At 40.2% G+C, this 25,290-nt stretch overlaps 1 protein-coding gene across 6 annotated transcripts in view; it reads right to left on the minus strand.

The window, feature by feature from the left end:
* dock9b (dedicator of cytokinesis 9b) overlaps window positions 1-25,290 on the minus strand; it is a 50,494-nt gene that overhangs the window by 21,351 nt on the left and 3,853 nt on the right. For 2 of the 6 annotated variants that reach the window (XM_065951836.1, XM_065951834.1), the window contains exons 1-12: window positions 19,699-20,334; window positions 11,365-11,481; window positions 7,286-7,375; window positions 6,073-6,155; window positions 4,204-4,273; window positions 3,455-3,550; window positions 2,875-3,009; window positions 2,594-2,768; window positions 2,202-2,257; window positions 1,230-1,304; window positions 975-1,115; window positions 47-391 (exon numbers count right to left, since the gene is read on the minus strand). In XM_065951836.1, the coding sequence (XP_065807908.1) occupies window positions 47-391; window positions 975-1,115; window positions 1,230-1,304; window positions 2,202-2,257; window positions 2,594-2,768; window positions 2,875-3,009; window positions 3,455-3,550; window positions 4,204-4,273; window positions 6,073-6,155; window positions 7,286-7,375; window positions 11,365-11,481; window positions 19,699-19,860 (1,545 nt within the window). In that variant the 5' untranslated portion in view covers window positions 19,861-20,334. Of the gene's footprint in view, window positions 1-46; window positions 392-974; window positions 1,116-1,229; window positions 1,305-2,201; window positions 2,258-2,593; window positions 2,769-2,874; window positions 3,010-3,454; window positions 3,551-4,203; window positions 4,274-6,072; window positions 6,156-7,285; window positions 7,376-11,364; window positions 11,482-13,744; window positions 13,978-19,698; window positions 20,335-25,290 lie in introns of those variants that run through there. The other 4 variants (XM_065951839.1, XM_065951837.1, XM_065951838.1 and 1 more) reach the window with 2 other exon arrangements.

Below are 25,290 nucleotides of genomic sequence, written 5' to 3' on the forward strand. Positions count from 1 at the left end.
CTTGAGGGCACTTTAACGTCCTTGTCATTTTTGCTAATCTCTGTACCTTAGCGGAGTCTGAGCTCTTCATGTAGGGTTCAGTGCAGTGGGTGATCCCCCCCTGCAGCACCTTCTCAATCCTTGCCACCAGGAAGATATCCGGATGGGGGCATGTGACAGAGAAAACCCCCTGTTTGGGGTACTGCAGAGCCCCCTCCGGGAGTCCACTGGCCTGCCGTTGAGCAGCCAGAGGACCATCTCCACTGCCATTAATGTGTAAATCCTGCCCGCTTCTGGAGCCTGACGTCATTTGTCGAACCAAAGGGTGATTGAGATCCACGTGGAAGTCAGCGGAAATCTTTCTACTGTTCTGGACGTCAAATAGGGACAGGACCACATAGAACGGCTCGACCTTTGCGGACAGAGGAGGGGAAAGTATTTTTTGGTAGAACAGAAATAATACAGGGAAGAAAGAAGCAGTTAAGGGATAGCTATACTTCCTAATGCACTTCTCATTTTCCATCAAGTCAAAATGTACTATTGATGCAATCCATCTTCCTGTTTGCTTTTTCCACTATGGGTTTCCATTACACAAACCCATTTGTGTGTGTGTGTCTTAGTGTGAGCAGCAGAGTTAAAAGCTGTGGTCTCTAAACAGTGTGCTGAGTGTGGCAGCAGTTTTCTCCTCCAAAGAGACAGAGACCTTGGAGAGTGACAGCAGGAAACCAGCCTCAGACTGGTGCTAATGCTTGGTGGGAGGTCGAGGCCTGTTGCCATGGTTACTTCAATTTCTTGTGCCAACAATACCAGTTTTGACAGGGGCCCGCGAAGTAGGCCATCTGAACTGTCTGTGATCTTCTTAAATGATTTAAAGCTCGCTCTGGTTTGCTAAAAGACATTTCAGAGAATTATGCTTAAAACTTTGATACAATTAGCGTGTGCGGTTTGTAATTAAACATTCAGCTGTACTTGAGTTCTTTTTGTTTAAAACGTACATTGGTTGTTGGTCCCTCTTCATTATCTGCAACACAGCCCTGCAGGTTGAACGACAGGTCTTGACAGTTGACAAGGACTCTCTTTCCAAACTTCTCCTCAAATTGCCGAACGTCAGGCTCTATGCCCGAGAAGTCCAGTTTCTGAGGAAGCAGAAGAAAATGTCAAAAGGTTGAAACTGAAAAATCTTTGGTCATGAAATCAATAAATTACATGAGCAAAAACAGATCTTTATAACCAGGTATTATCTTCATCACCTGTGTGTCAGGGTCCAGAGTGAACAGTTTCAGGCGAGCCTCACTCCTCATTTTGGACTCGATATCTCTGGCAGTCTGTACATTACACAGAAAAAAAAATGTTTCAAACATTTCATCTAAAAACTTTAATTTAAAGAATGAGTGCTGTATTCAGAAAATCCAAGGACAGCGGGGTCAGAGTTCAAAAGAAGTCAAATTTATAGAAATCTTTGTAAAATCCAGTTTTGCACCCCTTATCATTTACTTTCTTATCCTCTACATAAATACATTCAAAAATCCTGGTCATAAATGGAGTTTCTGCAGTACAGCCAAAACATATAGGAAGTGTCAGATCAAGAACATTGATATGATTTTAGAGACCTAGGACTGAATATTAATTTTAGCAACCTCTCATACATTACTACCCTTAAAGTTGAAAATACTTATGATTAAGCCAACCAGACGTACTGAAACAAACTGCATGGTATTGTCCTTTGGTATTAACCAAAAAAATGTAGTTGCACCCAGGAAATCAAGACAATAGCTAAAAGACACTAAAACAGCCAATAGAATTGCAGAATTGTGAGACATTTATCTACAGGTTTGACTAATTCAGCTGCAACTCTTATTATTTGTTAAAAGATTGAGATTGAGACTATGCCTTTAAATTTTTGTTTTAAGACTGCCACGAACCAGCGTTCCACTTGGCCTCATCTGGACTCTTCATTTGAGGACCATACGCACTAAACCAGATGTTTGCTTGGTTAGCACCAACAGGGAAATATGGGGTCCTGGTTTCAGGAAGCACAGCTGTTTAAAATTCTACCAAAAGCAGAGCTCTATTTAAATTTAAAACTACTTCCAAGTGAAGCCTTTCAGCACCTTTAGGCATTTAAAACACCTTCACAGTTTGTAGACGAATGCACATGTTGTCACTTTTCATGTGGTCAAACAGAGGTGGTCAGCATTGTTTTTATGTAGGAAACATGCTACCTGAAAGCAGTCCTGAAAACTTCCGGAGGAGATGTCTGTTTTTCCGAGCTCCTCATCTGTTGGAGAGATCAGCATGAGGACTGTTAGCTGATGCAACTATATAAAAACATAATGATGTGTTGGTCTTTGCCTCTCTGTGATGAGGAGTGAAAATTACATAAGACAAAATGTGAATAATAAAAGCATGAGTGGGCTTCGTATGACACATCCCAGAGATAAATTAATCCATGGGTTACAGGGGAATGGAAGAAGCCTGCAGGTGCATCAAGTATCAAATGGCATGGACAAAAACACATAATGACACAAACACAGTGAGACGGCAAAAGAATACATGCAAACATAATTGAGCTGCTTTGCTTAGCAAGACATCAAGTTAACGCACAAAAACACACCGTCATGCAGGTCTCCGTTCCTCTTCTCCTGCATGGCCTGTTCGAAGCTGCTGTGGAGAATCTTGTTGAGTGTGCCGATCCACTCCTCCATCTCTGCCTCGCTGTCTGCAGCCAGCAGGAACGTGCTCTTATCCTGCATCTTCAGCTCAAAGGCAAAGCGACGCACCTTGCTGTTCTAAAATTAAGCAAACGCAGACAATGATTAAAACTGTTTTTTAATGCCCTTTAAGAGCTTCAAATTTCCCAATTAATTTTTGTGCATGATTTCAAAGGTCAATTACCTGAACGACCCCCATGCACGAGTCAAGAAAGATGGTTCCTTTGGGTTCTTTTGAGGTGTTTTCATCTTTGTAGAAGTTGAGGTTGTAGGATCCATCCCCCAGCTGAGCCAGATGGAAGTATCTCCTCTTGAAGGACTGGAGGATGAAAATACACACAGTTAACATCCCAAGCGGCCTCATTCTCTCTAGAAATATAACAAGGGTGGAGACAGGGCGTGGGAAAGCTCAAGGGTGAAATGAAATGCACAATAAGTTAAGAGCTACCATAAGCAAAGGCGTATTTGATTTCCATATGTGCAAAGAGAAAAAGAGAAAATGACTAGATATGTTTTAACTAAACATGAATAACATGAAGACAATTAATTTACCCCGATGACATCACTATGACATCATCAAGGTTTGATTTCAGACACTAAGCTACTCGGAAGCCACAAAACTGTTCAATGTTTTTATCTGCAGTATCCTTTTAATCCCACTGCCTGAAAACATTGTACTTGTATAGATATAATAAATGAAGTCACACATAACAATAACAATATTGAAAGGGGTTGTATGAGCTGTGTGTTGTCTCTGTACCCACCCGCATTGTCACACTGATTGCACTGTTCATGTTGCCTTTGTAGAGCCAACCATGTTTAGACACTCCTCCCTTCTGTGATCCGAGGGAGGCTGTGTCCTGCAGGAGGAAGTTACGAAAACAAACATTATTACATGTATTTGGCCAATAAATTAAGCTTAACAAATGAGTATTACATAATGATATGGTTATAGGCCCTCTTCATCAATGGGAACAGTTCACAACAGTGAACCTGGTCTTTAAAATCTGCTGACTGCCCTCAAGGCCAGTGGGAGGACAGAGAGCCATTAGCTGACCAGTCCTTCCTAAGATTAATGCTCTTAATTAGGATCAACACTTACATCGACACCACACTCCTTTAATCTCAGGAGATTTCAGCCATGATGGTGTGTCAATTAAAGGTCACTGGCCTTTGGTTAAATCAATGCCTTAAGCGAGGTAATTATTGAAAAGGGATGTGCCTCTAAAGTGCTACAAATGTCATGAAGATGTCACAACTATTCTGGGAAACCGTGTAGACACATCCAAAGGAGTGAAATTAATAAATGATGACATATTACAATAAAAAATGAAGTGTGTGCTTTCTTGCCCTAGCTTAAAATCAAGTTTGATTGAGTGGGTTTACAACTGAGTACCTGAATTCCTTTTTCCCCCTACTGTAAACTCATTGTCATCAACACGTAAAGGGTTTTCTGAATAATCAGCTATTTTTAACATGAAGAGGAAAGAAGGTTTGTGATTGGTGGATTTACCTCGTCTTTTTCCACATCTTCATCCACCTCAAACAGGTGAGCTGCCAGCTTTTCAGGTCTCAACACCTTACTGAAAGTATAGGGAAAAGATCATTTAGAGACAGTGAACTCAAACTTCTGCTTATCTTAAAGGGAGCATCATCCTGTCATGTATGTATGAGTGCCAAATGTGGAGGCAGTAGACAGTGTTGCTAAACCGAGCACAAAGTCTCTGCTCATCACCAAAATATAGTTTGATGTAGGTGTTTCCAACTTTACCTGTCTGACATATGCTTACACTCCTTGAGAACACCTCAAGTAACCCTTTACATCAAATCCTATTCCACATGCATTAATATGAATAAACTATTTGACGTTTTATAGTGTATAATTTGGCAATTAAAACCTATCTATATCTAACTATATATATATATCTACCTATCTTTAGCTAACTATTACAAACATTATTCTTATATTTAAATGCATGTCATTATCAACTACACTTATACTCAATCCTTGATCAGTTCCTGTAGCTCTCTGTTTGAAAATGTCCATATCTTTTAGTAAAGCTATTTAAACACTACATTCCCAATTTATAGGTTACATTTTGTCTGCCTGCTTGCTGACACATTTCATTTGAATCCATATGTGTTTATATATGTTTTTAAAATTAAAATTCAGTTGGAGTTTTTACCTTTAATTATAACCATGCTGCTTAACAAGCTTTCCAGGCACCCCTTGGCAACAGTTGAACCGTTCAGGGTCAGACATATAAAAAGGTACTTTTTAAACTGAGTTTGGATTCAAAAGAGTCTACCACCTGAATTTAAAGTGGGAGTGTATTCCCAAGCTAAACGAACAAAAGGCTGTGTCTCTGAAAGATGAAGGAACAGGAATCCATTTGAAGCCTTGTAAGACAGAAGGCGGATTCTGAAATCATTCTTGCTTGTATTGGTAGCTAACCAAAAATATTACTGCAGGTGAAACAAGATCAGACTTCTTAGAATAATTCAGATCTCTAGTAGGTAGGTTTTGGACTAAAGTAAGGCCCCATTTTCAGGTCAGGGAAAGGCCAGAAAAATCACAATCAAATAATGTTATATAAATGTATAAAACCAGAACTGGTATTATTCTTGATGTAGTTCAAAGGAACAAGAGGAAATAGAGTACTCTACCCCAAATATTTCACATTGTAGCTCTAAGAATATAAAGTATGTCTCTGAAGCAAACAAAGTGCAAAATGCAAATGGATTTTTTTTTATTTCAAGGTCACTCAGCAATGCTTCTAGTTTTACAACTCAACCCCCCGTTAGACAGTTTGCCATTTGACATGTAAAAGGCCACGCTTGCTCTGGGGAAATACTAGTATAAACAGTGTCAAGGCCAAGGCCGGGGCTTGTCTAGTGTTCACTCTACAATGTTTTAAACATGACACACGACATCTGTAAAGCACATTCTTGTTGTTAAGGAAAAGTGGTTTGACCAAGGACGCTGCAGACATCATGGGGTTTCCCTTATGCTTAAATGATATCAATCAAGAGCAGCCTCAGAATAGCTTTGCTTATCTTTAGTAGAAAAACATAGGAAGCCTCTATTGTTGTTATGGAAGAGGTAAGAGCCTCAGAGACACAAATTTCCGTCTTTCTACAGATCTGGCCTAAGCATTCAGTGGGCTGTAAACAAAGGGGCAATGTCACTAAACACAGTGAGACTGAAAATATCCCTGGGAGGGATTTTGCAGCATGGTTAGCTGTGCGAGGATAACACAGACAATCAATTGTATAGCACATGCATTTATGGGTATAAAGCAACACACCAAATAAATACATTCTCAATCCAAGTGTCAACAACTGGATAGCAGCTATTCCACCGCATCCACCACACGCTTACTTTGGGAGCTGGCGGAAGTCTCCTGAGTACTCCTCATACTTGTAATTGACCACATGCCAGTCAGACTTGTAGGTTTTGATACACTGCAGAGACACAGAGTGAAAAGAGAGTGAGGGGAGAAAATTAAAACATTTACCTACATGACTGGTCAAGACACGGATAGCGTCAGGTCTCTTAAACAACCCCAGGAAACTCTGGGTTTATGTGATTGACCTCCATGTTTTTAAGCAAGTAATGGACAGAGAGAGTTATTTCTTTAAGGGCAGAGTTCAAGGTTTGAAGCAGCTTTAGCAGATGCAACATGGCATTACATCAACATAAATTAGCAAAGAAGACATTTATCTTACTCTACATTAGGCAGTAAAAGAGAGCTGTTCCTGTGTTTGAATGCTCCTGGCACAAATCACGCATGTCACAAAAGGCACAAGAGACTGACAATAATATGATTTTATGTTTGACTCACATGAAAACAACACAACCATTTGGACAGGATTAACGTTGCAGGCTACGTTTGTGTAACATTTATTGATTATTTTAGTTATCATAACAAAATTCCAAAAAGTGTTCAGTAATTCTGAAAAGACATAAAAATACAAATGTGGCCTGAGGCCAGGGGTCACTAAAAGTTATAAAACAGATTAATAACAAGAACATCCATCTATGTGAGGTTGCACAGCTGCTCCAGATGTAGTCATGATGTACTTCCTGGCTTCAGCCATGGGGGACTATCCCCTATCAGGCTCTATCTGGGCCGCACCCCAACCAAACCTAGCTCACATCTCCTCTGAAACAACATGATGTGAGCCACCAGTGAACTGTGGATTCCATCTACAGCCAATCCTCTGCATTGTCAGGAAACATGTGAGGGCGGAAAATGCAAATTGAGGTTAATTTAAAGGCTAGGAGCTACATTTTTGACATTTTTGACTAACCCTGACCCATGAACAAATCAGAATAAGTCTTTGGTTGGATTCATGTCTCAGCATATTGGCTCCAGTATCTGAAGGGTTTTTAGGGTATTAGAGCCTGTTGCATTTTCTGGACAGAGGCGAAGCAACTGTGTTTGGGTGAAAAGGGAGAAAAACATGGCTGTGCTCCAAACAAAAGGTTTGAGCCAGGCTTTGGTCACGACAGAGAGGGTTAAGCTGTAGCCAAGATCCAGGGATAAAGTAGGGACAGAAAGTGCTCACACCCAGGTATGTATTAGTATTACCTCTTGGACAAACAGCGACTGAGCTTCTTTCTCAGCAGTCTCCGGCACAGTCGAGAACAGAGTCCTGCCCTGGCGCCTCAAGGTGGAGATCTGAGGAGAGAAAGAGAGAGTAGGCATGAAAAACAGACTGGCATGAGAGATTCAACCTGCTGCTGTTTATACACAACAGAGGAGATTCACTCACCCAGTAAAAACATTTGCAGCTTCGGGGGTATGTTCAGAGTTGGTTTGTGATTATATGAAATTACAGTAATCCCCACAGGCCAGTTCTCTTTGTACTTTCCTTCAAAGGAAGGTCAAAGATCAATGTAAGCTACAGACTCCTGCTGGCATGGGTAAGTGCTATTCTCAAGGACACTTTTGCGGATGGATGCTACTTGCTATGCCTCTCTGATTTCTTCTCCTTCCTCCAGATGGTTGAATCAAGTCTGGTGTTAGCTCTAATTATTGTCAAAGGTGACATTTAAAGGAATATTTTGGCATTCGGGGAAACATGCAAGATTCGGCTTTCTTGAAAGGGGTTAGTTAAGTTAATTGTTACCTTGATTTTGTGACATCGCTGTCTCTCTCCTATGCTCTCTATCTGTCAGCAACACTAGTAGTAAATCGTCCGCTCCGACACTATTGTAACCTGTGCATCCTTTATGAGATGCCTTAAAGACTTGCTGATCTGTCTGTGCTGTGACTGTATGAGAGCTGCAGGTATTAAGGCGTGCAGAGCAGATAGATGCACACAGCATGGTATGTCAGGTGTAACATCACTTGAATTTACCAAGATACTGAACTCATCTTTCAAACAAAGTTGAAAATCTAATGTAATAAGAAGAAACTAAAAGAGACAGAACATTTATTCTTTTTATAAAAAGATAAAAAAAGATTTATAAAAAAAGAGAAGAAGACAGGACTACAGACATCGTTCTGCAGTCTATTATTTCAGTCCTAATTCCTCCCCCTGCTAATCTTATAAGACAGATACAGCCAGACTGAGGACAGTGAGGATACAGTTGAGGAGCAAAAGGCACCCTGGGGCTTCAAGACGGTTGAGCTGCTTTGCCTTCAAAGCTTTTGGATGCTGCAGCGACCATTGCTCCCACTTAGTGTTCTGCTTTTCCACTCAACCCACAAAGATGAGTAGGAAACAGTGGCACAATGACCTAGTTTTGTCATATATCTACTACTCTCACACTGGGAAGCACATACAGCTATTGAACCTCTGCCCTCATTTGTCCAGTTTACTCTTGTAAAAGCAATTAAAGACATGCCAGAAGCCAAGTTTATTCGATCCTGTATATTCTGTTACAAAAATCAGTGGTACCAGTGATGTGTTAAAGCAATTGCAGTGAGGATTATATGGGTCATTCAGCCTAAAAATTCCACAAAAGACTTGACTGGATTTTTATGCTCTGCTGTATAATTTACAATTACATTTTTAAAAACTATTATTTTTTGCTTTCTTGTTGCAAATAAGATAACATTGACACAACTCTCCTGTAAGAAGCAGGGTTATAATGGTAAGGTGCCGTATGCATATTCTATGCATACAGCATGGGTGTGTGTGTGTGTGTGTGTGTGTGTGTGTGTGTGTGTGTGTGTGTGTGTGTGTGTGTGTGTGTGTGTGTGTGTGAACCTACTGCACATTATAGCCCCAATTAATATTTTTTTTCCATTATTATGTTTAATTAATCTATACTAAAAATAAATGTGAAAACACATGTAGGCTCATAAGATGATGCATCATATTAAATAGTGGGCTTTAGAAGTGCTGGTAGATATTTCCTGCCTTTGGACAGAGCAAGGCTAGCTCTCTCAGCTTGGTTCTAGCTTTCATGCTATCGTTAGCTACAGTACTTGTCTCCTGGCTTATGCTTTATATTTGGTTTCCACACTTGACTGTGTTAGCAATCTTCTCATACAGAAAATCAAAAGACAATGATTTAAAGTTGAGGCTTAGCTGTAGTTTATAGATGAAGTTGAATTCTATGTTGAAGTACCAATTAGCATACCGCTGTATAACAGCTGTAATAAGAGGGAAGGTTTTGTAATTAACACAGCCTATCTGTCTTTCTGCACTATTGCCACCTTCCTGAAAACAAACCCATGCTGCCTGTGTGTTTCAGTCACTCAAGAAAGACTTTGAAAGCACACCGCTGTCAGTCAACTGTTAGCAAGAACTGCAGGCTGCCAATTAACAGCATTCCTCTCACAGTCATTAAACCGGGGCTTTGATGGCTGTCAATGGGCCAGAGGAGCATGTTTCCACAAGCAGTGACACTGCAGGGCAGAAAGGGTGATGCCAACCGGGAATTAAACTCTCTAGCAATGAGATACCGAGGCCAAGTGGTATAGAGGGGAGGAGAGAGTTGTCTGAGATCTTTTTTCTACTTTGAAAGATGAAAGTCAATTTCCTCTCTATGCATATGTATGATCACATGTGTGCAGAATCAAAATATGCATAACATCTGTTCTGATTTCATTCTTGATGGTAATTAAATATATTGACCATATTTAGTCAAACATCCATCCAAGGACCTCTTCTGTTCTAACTCTGCATGTAGTGAAAGATAATCTGACTTCATACTTAACCTCCTGTTACCTCCTTTTACAACAGTGTTTCCCAACCAATTTCCTGCGAGCCCCCCCTGCTTGTACCGGAGAAAAGCTGAGCCTATTTGAATTGTTTTCATTGATAAATCCCAACAGAACAGGCTTAAGTAAGTGTTTAATCATGATGAATGAAGTTAATGTGCAAATCTAATTTGACAGCCTCAGAGCAGACAAAGCCTCCTGAATGTTTTACACTGTAGCTCTCTATTGCAGCCTCAGTTAAAGTTTGCATCTGTGTTTGTGTGTGTATTTGTGTCGCACATGCAATTGCTAGACCCATATGTCTGGCTGGCTCCCCCCTTCGCCTCTCTCAGCCCATTGATGCGAAACATCTGGCAGGTTAGACAGATGGATGGACTGGGGTCGCACACATACCCTCCATAACACACACAGTCCTGTATGGAATAATGGCTGTGGCCTTCTTGTAATGAAAACCACTCATCATCCACTGATTGTGAAATAGTCTGAAGGCAGACTGTACGTTCAAGATTTCCCACCCAAACTCTGTTATTGCCATGGCTCAATTCTCTTGAGTGTGTCTGCTCTCTTGTTTTGTTGCCTAATCTGAATTTAAGGATGTTGTTGAAGGGGGGGGGGGGGGGGGGGGGGGGGCGGGGAGTCCCAAATGGTCAAAATAACAGTTTAATTTTGGGCTTAGTGATTTCATTAAACAGTAGGGCATTTCAGTTTAAGCAAATGTTTCTCACACAGGAGATAATAGTGCATTATTACATCCTTATCACTAATGTGGGATTGAGCCAGAATAAACTTCACTGTGTGTTCATGGTAATAAATAATATAACAATGGTTTTTGAAAAATATTTAAAGTCTTATTCAGGGGGCTTGAGGTATGACAAACATTCAAGCATGAGTCCATCTTTTTTTTCTCTTTCTCTCCTAAACTGGGAGTGGACCCGCTGAGATCCATCCGAGCGCTACATGATGCAATGTTGACACAGTCTTTGAGCTGCTTGGAACACAGGCAGGAGATATATGTAGGGTGTAAATGTTTATAAGACCCAGTGCCAGCAATTACATGCGGTACATGCAGAGGTCAAATGTCACACATGGGTTCCCCAAGAAATATCATAATTTGCCCATATACTCATAAACAGATTTGCTAAGCTGTTGCAGGTGGAGAATTCCTAGAAAGTTAAAGTCACGAGAAGTGGAAAGGAACTTAAGAACAGGATAAGCTCCTGATAAAAACATGCTCTTCTTTTTGCTAAATACATTAAATTGAGGAAACACTTTTATCAGTTGTATTTAAGTGTAGGATAAATCAACCTTTATGGATGTAGGGAGTTGAAGGACATTGAAATTAAGCTTACATTTTATTTTTTGTACATGGCACTAATTAATAGAAACACTTGTTTCAAACAACTGCATTAGCACAGTCATTGCCTTAATCAATACCAGTTTAAATGCTAAACAAACATCTTGAAGACTCAGTGAATAACTCCTCCCCTTCTTACCTGGAAGTCATCGGTGGGAAACTGCAGCATGTCCCGTAGAACATCACTGATGATCTGAGTCTTCCTCTGCAGAACCACATTCTCATAGTCTAGTGGCTCGATGACCTTTGGCTTCACCTAGAAGAGGAAAAACAGCAGAGGATCAACAACCGGCAGCTTGTTTTTGTTCTGCTCTGTTATCTTTTTTCTCACAAAATATTTCTGTTAATATGGTGGATTTTAGGGAATCAGTGTAAGGGCTGATAGACACAGAGATCTGGGGTATTTACGCTGTCCGGACAACAAGTTGGTATTGTCTTTCAGACACAGAGACGGAGAGATGACTGTGGGTTTACAGAAGAGGAGATGCAGCTTGAGAGAAGCGAGGGATGGCTGAGCGAGAGTCTGTGTGTGCCATTGTACCATTCAGTGTGTCATGAGCTCACGTTCAAAACTTTAACAAGATTCTAGTGCTCACTGCAGCTCTTGTAGCACGTTTTCTGAGACTTTCCATGAACAGACATGACCTCCTAATACCAAGACCCACTGCAGGAAGACGTTTACTTCATGATAGCATAAATCCTTAAGCTATGTTTCAACAGAGAGGGGCTTTGTTAGCACCGGTGCTTGGCAGTAGGTAGGATAGTCCAGCCTGGTTCATGATCTAGCACAGATCAAACTCCCCCGGCGCTTCAGACGTCCGCTCTTACATTCCACTGAAGAGACCCGACTGATTCCTCCAGCGTGTCCTCCCTCAACCAGCCTGACTGTGATATTAGAAAACAGAGCTTCACATGTGACACACATATGGAGGTAAACAACACTTTGATCTATTTAAAGTTGAACTAAGACAGATTTTGCTTTTTTAAATCTCCTCAATATTCCTGATTTTAATCAAAGCAGTGACACCCTAACTTATCAATACCCAAAACACAAAATTATTTTTGGCTTAGAAAAGTAAAAATGCTGCCTGTCCAAACTTCAGAAAAAACTACAAAAAGCAGATCATTCTTCCCGTCTGTTTCATTTGCTTCAAAGCATCAAAGAAAGGCAACATGCTTGTATAGAAATGAGTGTACATATACTGCATTACTTTTTAACTTTATAACTTTTACATTTCACTGATACTGCGTTCAAGTTTTATTTTATACAGTCTATGATCCTAGCTTAAGCGTATAGCTATATGCTAACATCTGTATGTTAACATTTGTATTAAGTCACAGTTATAAGGTTTATTATGTTTTGTTTAGAGCTTTAGCATGCTTACATTTGCTGATTAGCACTACATTTATTTTTCGTTTGAGTGGTACTCTGAGGGCCAAAAATGTCTTTACTAATTTGCATGGCCATAATTCCAAAAATTGTTTAATTCTGGACCATCATAAAAGTCTGTTAGGTAGCATTGAGCGTCTTTGTCTATCAAACGATCTGGAAAAATTAAAAAAAAAAAAAAAAAAAAAACAGCCCCAAGACAAAATATTGCTTAAAGTTATCACTTATCTCTGCTTCATTTTAAATTATTGCAGCCTCCTGAACCTATAGTGTGTCCACTAGGCGTGGCTGCAATCCAGAGTATTTGGATTAGCCTCTTGGTCTATGGCCAATAAACACAGAACAAACTAAGGCCAATTAAACAGTCGCCTGACCATAGATTTACATTTTGATTCGTCCAACCAATCCCCCTGATGACGCGATAGAAAATATCCCTCTACATCTCTCAGCCCTTTGGATGTAAAAGATCATCTGATAAGCAGTAAATCGTCCGCTCTGACTCCCCGCTGGATCATTTCCATCCAGACAGAAGATAACAACAAGCAGCTGTGAACTCTGACTTAACTCTGAATAAGTAATTATCTCATGAATACATTAGAAAGGCAGTAATGTGAGGATAACGTTTAACTTTAAGGCTCATGAAGAAGTGGATAGTCTGCTTTTTGTAAGGTCAAATACTGTCATTTAAATAATACTCTTACCTAACTGCTCAGCTACCATTTTTAATCTTGATTTCGCTGATCAGAATAATCCAAATTTAGGAACAATATGCAGGATATTATTTTAAAAGAAAGTGCATAATATTAGACTTTTTTCAGTGTCCTAGTGAGTGTGCACCTTGTCAAGCTCCCTGACTCTGATCCACAGAAACAGTTAATGAACAAAGGAAGCTACAAGTGCTCCAATTTCCTAAAAAAAGATCAACATTCAACCCCCTGGAGAGGTGTGCCCTCAAGCTGCTATTTCCCATTTCCGCCTCTGCCTTTTAAATATATCTTCAAAGCTGCTCTTGAAATGGAATTCAAGTGATAAAAAACTTCCTAAAACAATCAGATCACATCGGCTCCTTTTAGCAAGAAACTCCCAGAACAAAATCTTGTAAAAACTTCATGGCAGAGTACACACTTACCGCTGCCACCTGTGACACAGCCTCCACCTCTGCCTCAATCTCAGCCAGGCTCTTGTACTGCTGCGGGGACTCTATAACCATCTCCCGTTTGGGGGCTTTTCCTGCCCGGCCCTGCATGGTGCAAAAATCCTGCCTGTGTGTGTTTCCCTCAGTCAGGTGAAGAGACTCACCAGTCACCACAAGCAAACTGCCATGGCATAAAGTTGCCTGCAGTGTGTGAAAGCCGAGAGAACTTTGCCGACGTCCAGTGAGATTCGCTCTGTACTCAATCACAATAGCCCAGCCTCCCTCTCTCCCGCTCTGTCTCTCATCAGGAGGGTTGGGCCCCTCCCACCCTTACAGCTGTGCAGCTGTGGGAGTGTGTGGATGTATGTGTGTTTGTGTATGTACAGTATTTGGTTTTAGTTAGGTGGAGGAGGGGAGAAATCAACCACTCCCCCATTAAAAACTTGGAAGAAGCCCAGAGATCATGTGCATTCTCCACCTGCCTAATGTCTATGTGTGTGTGTTGAAAATAAAAAGTAGCAAAGAAGGCACAAAAATGGAGGAGGTTAGTGGAAAAAAGTTGCAAACATTTTTTTGATTACAGCCTGTACATGACTGTATCATTTGTAATGCACATGGGGCACCAATGAAATACATAGTTGGTGTCAAGCAGCAGTTATAAGGGGAGACTTCACAGGAGTCTAACAGACCCAAAAACATGCAGCAATTTCACTTTGCCTAGTGTCATTAAATACACTTATGGTCTAAACTGATGCAGCAATTTAGAACTAAACTTTAATTGCATCTTCCTTTTTAAAACCTGGAATTTAAATTACCCAGGATGCAGTTTGGTTGTAGTTCCTTTGTGTAATTCTAGTCAGGACATATGTAGACAGGGGCCTTTAGCCAAATGCAGAGATAAGGAGCAGGCCTCAGACGTCTGGTAAGCTCATTTCTTTTTAACTCGATAGCCGCTTACTTTCAGAACTGGTTTTCCTCAATCACAACTGATGCTGACTCAAGTGACATCACTTGAGGAGATTTGCGGGACTCCTTCTAGAGCCAAAGAAGGTATAGTAAGGAGGTAGTGGGAGAGCTTACAAACAACTGGAAACACATTTTGGTGTATAAAGTTGGTGAAGCTCAACTGGATGCGTGGCATACTGCTGGGTATGAGGAGCTTAAGGACTTGGTAACAAGACTACCCACTTTCAGCCGTGGACGTAGCCTACAGTCTGTTTTGAGTATTTTTAGAGAGGCAGCTTTTTTTAATATTTAAAAATTTGATATTGTCCTAAAAATAATTGTATATCGATATACTACCACATACTGTATACTTTCTATAACTTTACTTTTCACTTTTCTCAAACGAAAGGTTAACAAAGGGCCATTATTTTAAAGATGACATTAGTGCTTCTGCAACATCAGCGTCATTTGGCCCGTGGACCCAAAAGAGGTTTTTCTTTTCTTTTTTTTTAAACACGATTCTGTTGAATTTTCTTAAAATAACTTTGAGAGTTGCACAATTTAAACACTCAATCTGTGTTGATAAAGTTCTACTCCCCGTTGATATTTTCTCTGCTTTGAACTGTTCTTACACTGTATCCGCTGCAGCAGGCACACACAGCAGGGTCAGTGAAAACACACTTTCCCTTCATCCGCCTCTTAGACACCAACACACACTTTTACACACAAGAACGCACACACACTCTCCTGCTGCTTCAGGAAGAGTTTGAGTTGCCCCTTGCTTCTCTATCCAGTCAGCGTTCTCTCAAAGGAGAATCTTTCGCCTTTTATCTTTAAGCAACAAAGACGCCTCGGCTCAGCTGTTTTCTATTGGAGAGCGTGTTTCAGAATGATGACATTTAAAGTTTTCAGTGAGGAATTACTGCTGGTAAATTTATGCAAATCCTGTATTTTGAAGGGTTTTTTCTCTCTCTTTTGCTGCGTTATACAACTTGTTAGCCGCATCGATGTTTACAAGCAACTGGCTCTCTCTGACTCAACAAGCATGATTAATAACTCATCCAATTATGTCTTCAGGATGAGAAGCTTGGCCTCTCTTGTGCTCTAAAAAATGAGAAGGGGGGGAGCTGGGATGTCAGGGTGGAGATGACTTCAAAGGCCGTCTTCTCGGCGCTATAGTTTTAGCAATATCCCCCCGAACAAAATGTAGCACAAAGGCAAGCGAGTGTGTGCATGTGTGTGACATTGACTCAGTGTACAGCAGGGTCCTCTGATGTGTGAGGCACTGTGCATCATTAGCATAACTTGTTTTAACTGTACTCGCTTCAAAGGGACTTGCTGAAATGTACCATTCAGAGAAATAACGTCTTTTAAAAACACAGGAAACAGCACAGAGGCTGTCAAACAATGTTTCACATCGTGAAGAGGGCGAACAGGAGGTGAGATTGAGAAAGCTTCATGAACCTCAAGGATAAGCATCATGATAGTGATGATTTAAATGTTAATGTAACCTGCTGCCATTGATGACTCCTTTCATTGTCAGATAATTTAGTATTTAACAATAAAGTTTAAATGTCATTAAAAGAAGGTCTATAAAAACAGAGCAGAGTTCAAAGTGATCACTTCAAGTATCTGGTTCTGTCCAGAAAACAGTCCAATACCTTAGACAGTCAATTCAAATATTAGCAGTCGTTCCATTGGATTACCATGATTTTTACAAACTTAATAACTTTTATTTACAGTGTTTCCCTTTTGACAGTGTTATGTCAAAAGATTATTAGAAGTATTGCTGTGACATCTGGTACATTTATTCATATCCCTCTCACTGATGATCCTTTCACTAGCACTATCACCAGGTCAAATATGTCCAAAATTCTGTTTATGACCAAGTCTCTGCCTAAATAACAGTCCCATCACATTTATCATGTTATTCAGTTAACAACACCACTGGTATGGTGATAATAGCAGAAAGCTCAAGTGTGATGTAAACAAGACTAAAAACCTGTCAAAGCACTGGAATGACAATTAACCTTCAACTAACTCTGGTACACACATCAAATTGCAACATTTATGTTTAGTATTTTACATGTTCTCTTTACTAATAAATACAAATACAAAAAGAAATACCTAAAGAGAGAAAAGAAAAAAATAAATATGTTGGTAATCATTCCTAAACAGAAGGACAGACCCCAAAGCAGATACATCATCTGAGTCATCTCGTTATGTCTACCCATAAATAGGAAGAATTTACGAAACTTGAGGTAAATCTTAAAAGGTTTGAGCGCCAATGCAACTGTTTCGCTACTGGACACTTGGATTTTGAGGCTCATGCTCCTTGGAAACATTTAATGTTTCTTTTATCAGAAAAAGCTGAGAGAATAAATTACATGTTGAAACTCATTTTATGTTCCAAAGGATAATCTAAGGTGAGGAATTGAAATCACATCTAATGCATGCAATTCCTGACTTGACTTTGCTGGCCTCACTCTTTAATAGACTGCTGACTGTAACATGTGTCCCCCCCCCCCCCCCCCCCTTCGTCCCGTGGAGGCTTCAGTGACAGCGTCACCAGCTCAGCGTGATAATCAGCCTCTTGTCAGAAACCCTGACTGCACTGAGGTCATCCCGCTTCATTCACCCGCATCTCTGGAGTGCTCTCACACCATCACGCTTCCTGGAGCTTTCACTAGTGCCATGCCAGCAATATCACGAGGATGTGAGTTTGTGTCTGCAAATGTGTACAGTGAACGATGGGAGTGCTAATTAGTTTACAAGACCATCTGCGTAAGAGCTTTACGAAAAAAAAGTAAAAGTTGTGAGGGAGAAAGTGAGGGAGGAGGAAGATGGCGTACATTTTTTTTTTTTACACAGCTTGAACCCATTAGGACATGTGAGCCTTCCACACCCTTCCCATGAGGCGTGCACACACACACATATGTAGACGTAGAGCGTCACACAAGTCTGCGGAGAATTGCGTAAGCGCAGATTGACGTAATGTTTGGAAGCTGATCATCGCTACAGGCGCCCTGGAGAGAGAAAGTGTAAGGGTGTTGCCTGAAAAGAGTTGAGACTTCCCCTCCAGACGGATCCCCCTGCACACGCACACACATACATGTCGAGTAATCACTTGCAGCTTGCTTAGCAAAAAAAAACACAGCCGCCACAAGCTATAGTCCGTCACACTATGCAAAAGTGCAGAATGTCCTTTAATCGACCAATGACAGAGCGGCTCAGTGGCCTGTCATGTGGTCAGAATTATTTTACTGTAGCTCCAGGTGAAACACTGAAAAACATGTGGGATTATTTACTATGATACCAGAGAGGGGATTTTCCTGATGTCAGAGCTCGCTGAGGTGCTGCGAGAAATGAGGCACAGAAAGTCCCTGCTTGGGATGAGTCCATAAGGACAAAGATATAGTCTCAAAACCCACACAAATGGATAAGAATCCAAAAAACGGTCCTCATATATCAAACCAAAAAATGTGTAGTGTTTTCATCCTAGCCTGCAATAATTGGTAGATATTAAAAAATAATTTCACAGACAAGCTGATGAGCATTTATCTGAAAACATATTATTCATGGTATTTACAGGTTCATGGACAGGAATGACATATGGGTCAAATGTACAAATACTTTGTTTGTATAAACTGTGAAGTATCGTTTGTTCTGTTATCAGGACTTGCTGCTTGAAGATTCTTTTCACTGGGCCACTTTCTGGTGCAGGCCTTCAAGGAAATAGGATAACCTGAAAATATACTTTCCCTTAGCCATCTTTTAAAGAAGATAGAGCTGGGCGACAGATCAAGTTTATCAATGAATCAGGTTTGTGAAAAATCGAGAATTTCACATTAATGATTCCTGCTGAAGATCATTAAAGGCTTATCTTATTTACAACCAAGGTTGCAGGATTTTTAAAATGTATTCAAGAATGACTACAGCACTATAAAAGCAGGGTTGAGTCCCGAAGAGCTTGGAGGGATCAAAGTAAGAGTAAAACAAATAAAAATAATGAAGGCAGTGATTTCCAGCTACCCTAACAGTGAAGAACTCCTTTATTTGAGATGTACTTTTATGAGACCTTGAGGCTCAGTCCTGGACTCTTCCTGTGTTTTCCAGCTTTAACTATAATTTTGATATTAATGGAAAATGTAATCGTTGGAAAGGGTTATGGGAGGCCAACAACAGCTTAATGGTTGCAAAGGAAACATCTAAAAGTGATAATGGTTGAATGTCCATGACTCTGTGTGCACTAGCCATCCTACTTAACCCCCTCGCTATTGATTGTCCATTAAATCTCTTTGACTTAACGCAGGGCAGCCTGCTGGCTGATGGAGGAGAGCAGTGCATAAATCCAAGCGGAAGACAACACTCAGACGGAGGAAAAACAAAACTTCAAGACCTGCATTTTACTTTCCTGGCAAAGAGAGAGTGAAAACGCAGGGACCCTGTCTGCTTACATATCCTTGCACCGAAATGTTCAGCTTTTGATGCTGCACCAAAAATTGTGGGTTCGGGGCCACTGAAAGATATACTCCACTGCTAAATCTAGTTCCTCTGGGGAGTCTATTAGGGAGATTATTCAACACAATTCTGCTGATATGTGCAGTGACTCATGTTTAATCCAACAAGTCCATGCTCTTTTTTGTAAATGATTCATTTCTACGCAGTTTCAACCCCTAATAAAGATATTATGCTATAAAAGGGCCAACAATCGACTTAATATAAAAAGGAGAATGGAGTCATTTTGACTTGCCAAGAAGGGGTACACTTTCTAGAACATTTTTTTTTGCTGCTGTGTGTTAAGTAGTAGGACAGGTGATAAATTCCTTCTCTTGACATAATTTTGAGCAGATTTTAACTACAAGTGGTTAACATGCTTGTGAAACGGACATTGGGAAAAGAAACGTAGTATTTCATCGAAACAGAGGTGCTGGCAACAGATTCGAAAATGATTAGAAATAATCCAATTACCAGACACCAAAAAGTTACATTAGTTTGTTTACCAAAGCGGTGGTGGGCATCCAGACTTGTGATCCCCTCAGACTCACTGTTTCCTCCTCCTCCTCCAGACCCCCCAGCTCCACTGCCCCCTTGATGTATCCACAGTTCCTCTCAAGGATGGAGCGCAGCCCCTCCAACAGAACCACGCTGGTGGTGCAGCCCATGGTGCCACCAAACACTCACCTACACCATGCAGGAAAGAATTAGCTTGCCAATGTCTTAACTCTCCACCAGGTAGATGCAGCAACTTTATCCTCTTTCGAATGAAGAAAAGAAAATCCTCTACAGGTGCACTGAGTGGCAGGCTTTTAAATTAACTCAGGTATCAGTTTATCTTCCTCAGCAGTAAACGATTCCCAATTATTCCGCTTGAAACACTATCTCCAAAAACAAATCTCAGTCCCAGTGCTGTCCGCTGACTCGTATCCTCCAGTGTGCAGCTCAGCGGGGATGGAGGGGTGAGCGTGCTGAGGGAGGAGAGGAAGCAGAGCTGCTCATTCAGCCGGAGCAGGGCGTCGACTCTCTGACTCCTCTTCCTTTGCTTGCTCCTTCTGCCGGGGGGGATGCTAAGACGCTCTCACTTTGCTCTCTCGCCTTCTCTCACTGACTTTGCTGGTTTGCTTTCTTTCTCTCTCTTTTCTTTAACCTTGCTACCCCTCTCCATCGCTCACACCAGCCTGTCACTTTCACTTCTCCCTCACTCTGTCCTTCAGTCTCTCTCTCTCTCTCTCTCTCTCTCTCTCTCTCTCCCTCCCTCCCTCTCTCCCTCCCTCACCCTTACAGCTTAGTCATTTCTCTGACTCGGCATGCTTTGTCAACAGTAAAAGCTGAATGTTACAAACAAAGACACACATAGATACACTCAAACTGGCTCATGCAGACAATGTTTTACTCTTTCTCACTCCCTCCTTCCCTATTTCCTCTTTCTCTCACTTTCAATGAAATTACAAGCGATGCAGTCATCCTTCTGAGGTCATTTACATGCGCTCCAAGACATAAAACGGAATGATTTAACTCCTCACGACCTGCATTTGCAGACCCATGTTCATTTACACTTCATTGGACTGATCCATTAAAAATCATGCGTCATAGGACAACCAGGACAAACCTGGCAACCTGCTGCAAATCATCACCGAATTAACATCACAGCCTCCTCCATCTCCACAAGGATACAGGTCTGATCATGTAAGGGTAATTTACAGGCACTTACAAACAGTTCTCTGAATTTTCTGCAGCTTCTCTCTGGTGGCTGGTGTAAATATTTCATCAGAGGATGACACACTCACCTACTTTTAAGTGGATGATTCAGCAATTCGGGCAACATGGGGGATTACATAAAAAGGCAGAAGAGACTGCAAGCTGAATCAGGATAGCAAAAAACATAAGCATTAGCCGAAGTAACTTGATTATTTTTGCATTAAATACAACTAAAGAGACAAAACTTACTTCATGTTTGCTCCTGAAATTTAACCATGGAAAGTTTTGAAGCATAAGAAATACTGGCAGAGTTAAACAGCAAATAGTTGTTAAATTGAAGTGCTGGAGGAAATATTTGATTAATAGAAAGCACTGAAGTAACCATGGCCATAAAAGTGTCACAAAATCAATGAGCTGTCTCAGCATTGTCTACCGTGATAAGCTATTCAGAGCATTATGAAGCCTTGGTAAGTTTCCTAACTTTAGCTAATGTAAGCCACAAAAGCTGCTGGTCATACCAGACAAAGAATATATCAATATAATATAATCTATATATATCATCAATATAATTAATAAAACAAGCGATGCAATGTTTTGTTGCATATTAATGCAATTGTGTTTGTAAAAAGGCCAACTTTCAGTTCTTTCTTCTCTTGAAAGTGTTGCTTTTGCTTTCTGTTTTGCTTCTTTTTGCTTTGAATTTTTTGTGTTGCTTTAGCCTTAAATTCAAACAAAAATTTGCCCTGACACTCACAACTCAAATAAAAAAACATAGCAGTTTCAGTTTTCAGGCTTGTTCAGAAAGCTTCTGCAGCCTTCTTAGAAGAAAGTCATTTAATTAAAGCTGTTCCTCCCAAGGATGAATTAACTTAATGAAATCCATAGTGCACTTCAGAATACACCCAATAACCTCCTCAAACCCAGATCTGCAAACAAGGGAGCCTTTGCACCAAACCACACTATTATTTTAGTAATAATCAGCTATTTCCATGTGGTGTTTACGAATGAAAACTGGGAAGATTGCAGTGGAAAAGATGAAATCCTGCCTAGTCTGCAAAAAAAAACATAAAGCTCATCTCAGTTGCTCATCTTTAAATTGTATTGCATGTAAATTGTTGTAACATCTTTCCCTTATTTTCGAGTTCTTTTTTGGGGTTTTGTCTTTATTAGGCAGCTGAAGAGAGACAGGAAATGTTGTGAGTAGTGAGTGGGGAATGAAATCTTCCTTGTTCATAGCATACGTTCATACATTTACTCCATTACCTTTTATTGTTGTTGCATTGAGAGTTTAAGACCAAAATGTGGCTTTTCAATGTGGTCAACTCTTAAAGACATAATGTCAGTGCCAATTTGTTATGAGGGATTAAGTTTTGTTCTCCTGGCAAGAATACACTATTATTTTTAGGAATGTGAACGAGGACAGTTTTGGTGCAGAGCCATCACTCATGCTAATATGTGTGTTTTTCTCATCACACAAGCAGAAAAATGCAAATAAAACAAACCTTATGTAAAGATTTATATGGCGATTGACCAAAAGAAATCATTATTCCATATCCAATGAATACAACACGTGATCTAGTTAAACACCATCTAAAGACACACAAAACATCTTCTTCTAAGAAAACACGTCTTTGTCTTTACATCTGTAAATGGTCAAAGGATTATTTCTCCACAATAGCTCTTAGAGGACAGAGGTAGAAGTCATGCATCACTGCTGCCTCCTACAGGCTGCTCCTAACACTGCAACAACACCATAAATAGCCAGATGATGCTTTTCTTACCTCATCTTTTCTGACAGATTTTTGGAAAAGCTTCCAATGCAACCCCATGAATCATTGCAACCAGAATGCTATTCAAGCTGCAAGCCTGAACAAAAAACAGGGAGGGTGTACTATTATGAAAGCTTTGCTGTTTCATATACTCAGAGGTGACCTATTTTCAAAGAAAAATAGTCAAAGTATTTGTGTGCAAAACTTGGAGAGATTGAGCAATTTTTGCACATTTGGTCAGTGATGTGGATATAAATAAAGGGAATTCGTCTGCAAAGTCATGACATAGCTAAATAGTTTAAGATATATAATGCTTAACAAGTTCAGCATCTATTTTATAAAGGTAAATTCTATGATTGCTGATGAGCACTTAAATTAAGTGTTAATGTGCAATAGGTTTTGCAGCTGACTGAAAGATTGCTATAGCAGTTTCCTGCAGCGCTTCATAGGCAGCCGCCTTAAGACCAATTGCGATCCGCCTTCCCCCTAGATAATTAGGCTTGATATTACCTCAGTTTTATTTTGGTGTTCAATAATTGCTCTTAAATGTAGCCAAGATCACGTTCCAATTTCACTTTTAGTTTATACAGTGCAAGTCGTAACTGTGATTCTCTTCCTCTGAGGAAAATGTGCCAATAGTTTCACCGGGGACCTAAATTTAGGCTAACAATAATGAAGGTTACTGTTGAATCTGGGTTACACTCTTGTGATTTGGGAGTGAGAGTTTCATGAAAGGCCTGCAGGTAATCTGGCAGACGAGGGAAGGATCTTTGTGCACCCAGGAAAAAAAGGGGAGAAAACTCTGCCCTGACAGCAGGTTTTGGCTGTGATCAACAGTCCTTGTGGCTAACAAACCTAATGAGATATTCTTTTGTCTATATTATATTGTATCTAGGCCACTGGTTAAAATGATCTCATTCTACCTTCTTCAGCCTGCCGTTCACTTGGAAGGATTCTTCAACAGCCAAAAGAACCTTGAATGTTTTCCACACTAAAGCAAAAACCCCTATTTTTACAAATACTACAGAGGACTGGATGTGCTGTGAAATTGTGTCAACTGGGTCAGAGGAATTTTTTATGGTCACTGCCCAATTTTTGCAGACAGGGCTGGCTGCACTGCTAATCGAAAGAGCAACTGTTTTGTTAATCATGGCTATATTAAAGGCACATTCATATTATGAATCAGTGGAGTAGAGTTAAAGGGGCAGAGCCAGTTTTACACATAAAAAGTCAATCTACTTTTCATGGGGAGTTATAAAAAGCCTGGTAATTAGTCCTCGTGGCTCAAGAGGAGCTTTGTATAGTCTGAAGGAGTGATGTCATAGTGATAGGATGATGTCATCAGGGTTATTTCAGCACTGGGTGGGCAATGTATTTGTCTGTTTTAAAAATTGGAGGTGGGGGGTTGAATTTGATTGGAGCATTAGCTAACCAAATGTTCTATCAGTTGCATTGTGGGAAATTCAGGTTTAATTGTTTTGGGAGATTAGCTATTTCAATGTCAGGTAGTGGGGAGTAAAAAATGACTTCTGGTGTTACAATCTGTTTTTTAAACTGTTCTTAAGACCACCTCCACTTTATGGGTTTTTACAAACTGATCAACAACAGTTCTCTAAAGGGGTTGCTCTCCCTGTCACTCCAGTTAAATACGAAAAAGCACAACACCATTAGAGGAAGATGTTACGCAATAATCACTGGGTTCTCAGAGCCTTGTGCTTTATGCCGTTGACAGTATAAGCTTCTTAATATGCCATCATAATGTTCATGGTATACTCTGCATCGAGATGCAATATGCATGTTCTCGTGTAGGGGGAAAAACTGAATGCATTTAACAGAAATGATACAATACATGTGGTTTTGTATGTCAGAAAAACTGTACTGCCAATTAAACTCAACAAAAAGACATCATGATTTCATATTATTTTTAAAAAGATCTCTCGAAGGCTGTTACTCAGCCACAATTCACTGTAATGTCTTTTTAACTCTGAGTTGCTCTTTTATTTATTGTGCAATGCATTGTGGGAAAATACACCAGTGCCAATCAACAACACACTCCAAAATCATCTGTAGCAAGTCTGCAAACTGTTTTCTGAACAGATTGATACCATTTAAATACAATACAATTACAATTGTGTCTGAGTTTCTTTATTTCCCCACCTTGTAAACAGACATTTTTGTAGTCAAGGAACAATAATTAACATAAATCTGTTGGAATTAAAACAGTCTGCTTGTAGTACTGTTATAGTCTTATACACCTTTCTTTCCTACAAAAGAAACAACATAACAAACCTCAAAACAATCAAGATGTTGCAATAACCTAAAATCTTTCCTAAATCAACACTGTGAGCCACGGAGGAGATACAAAAATACGTAGCAACTACACAATAAAAGCGATATGCCACTTGAACAAGAACAGACTTCTTCACTGTGCCTGAAGGCTCTACAGAATAACAACAGCCTTGTTTTCAGAATGCTATGGAAACTGGAAATGTTTAAAAAAAAATGTAAAAAGGGAAGAATTAAGTTTAAAGCTCACAGGTAGGCAAATTAGAAAGTAGCTATACAAACACACATGCACGACTGGCTGTGAAAGCAAAAAGACAGCGGGTGTTTATGACAGAGTTTGAA

This window comes from Labrus bergylta, chromosome 24, assembly GCF_963930695.1.
Source record: "Labrus bergylta chromosome 24, fLabBer1.1, whole genome shotgun sequence".
Lineage (NCBI taxonomy): Eukaryota > Metazoa > Chordata > Actinopteri > Labriformes > Labridae > Labrus > Labrus bergylta.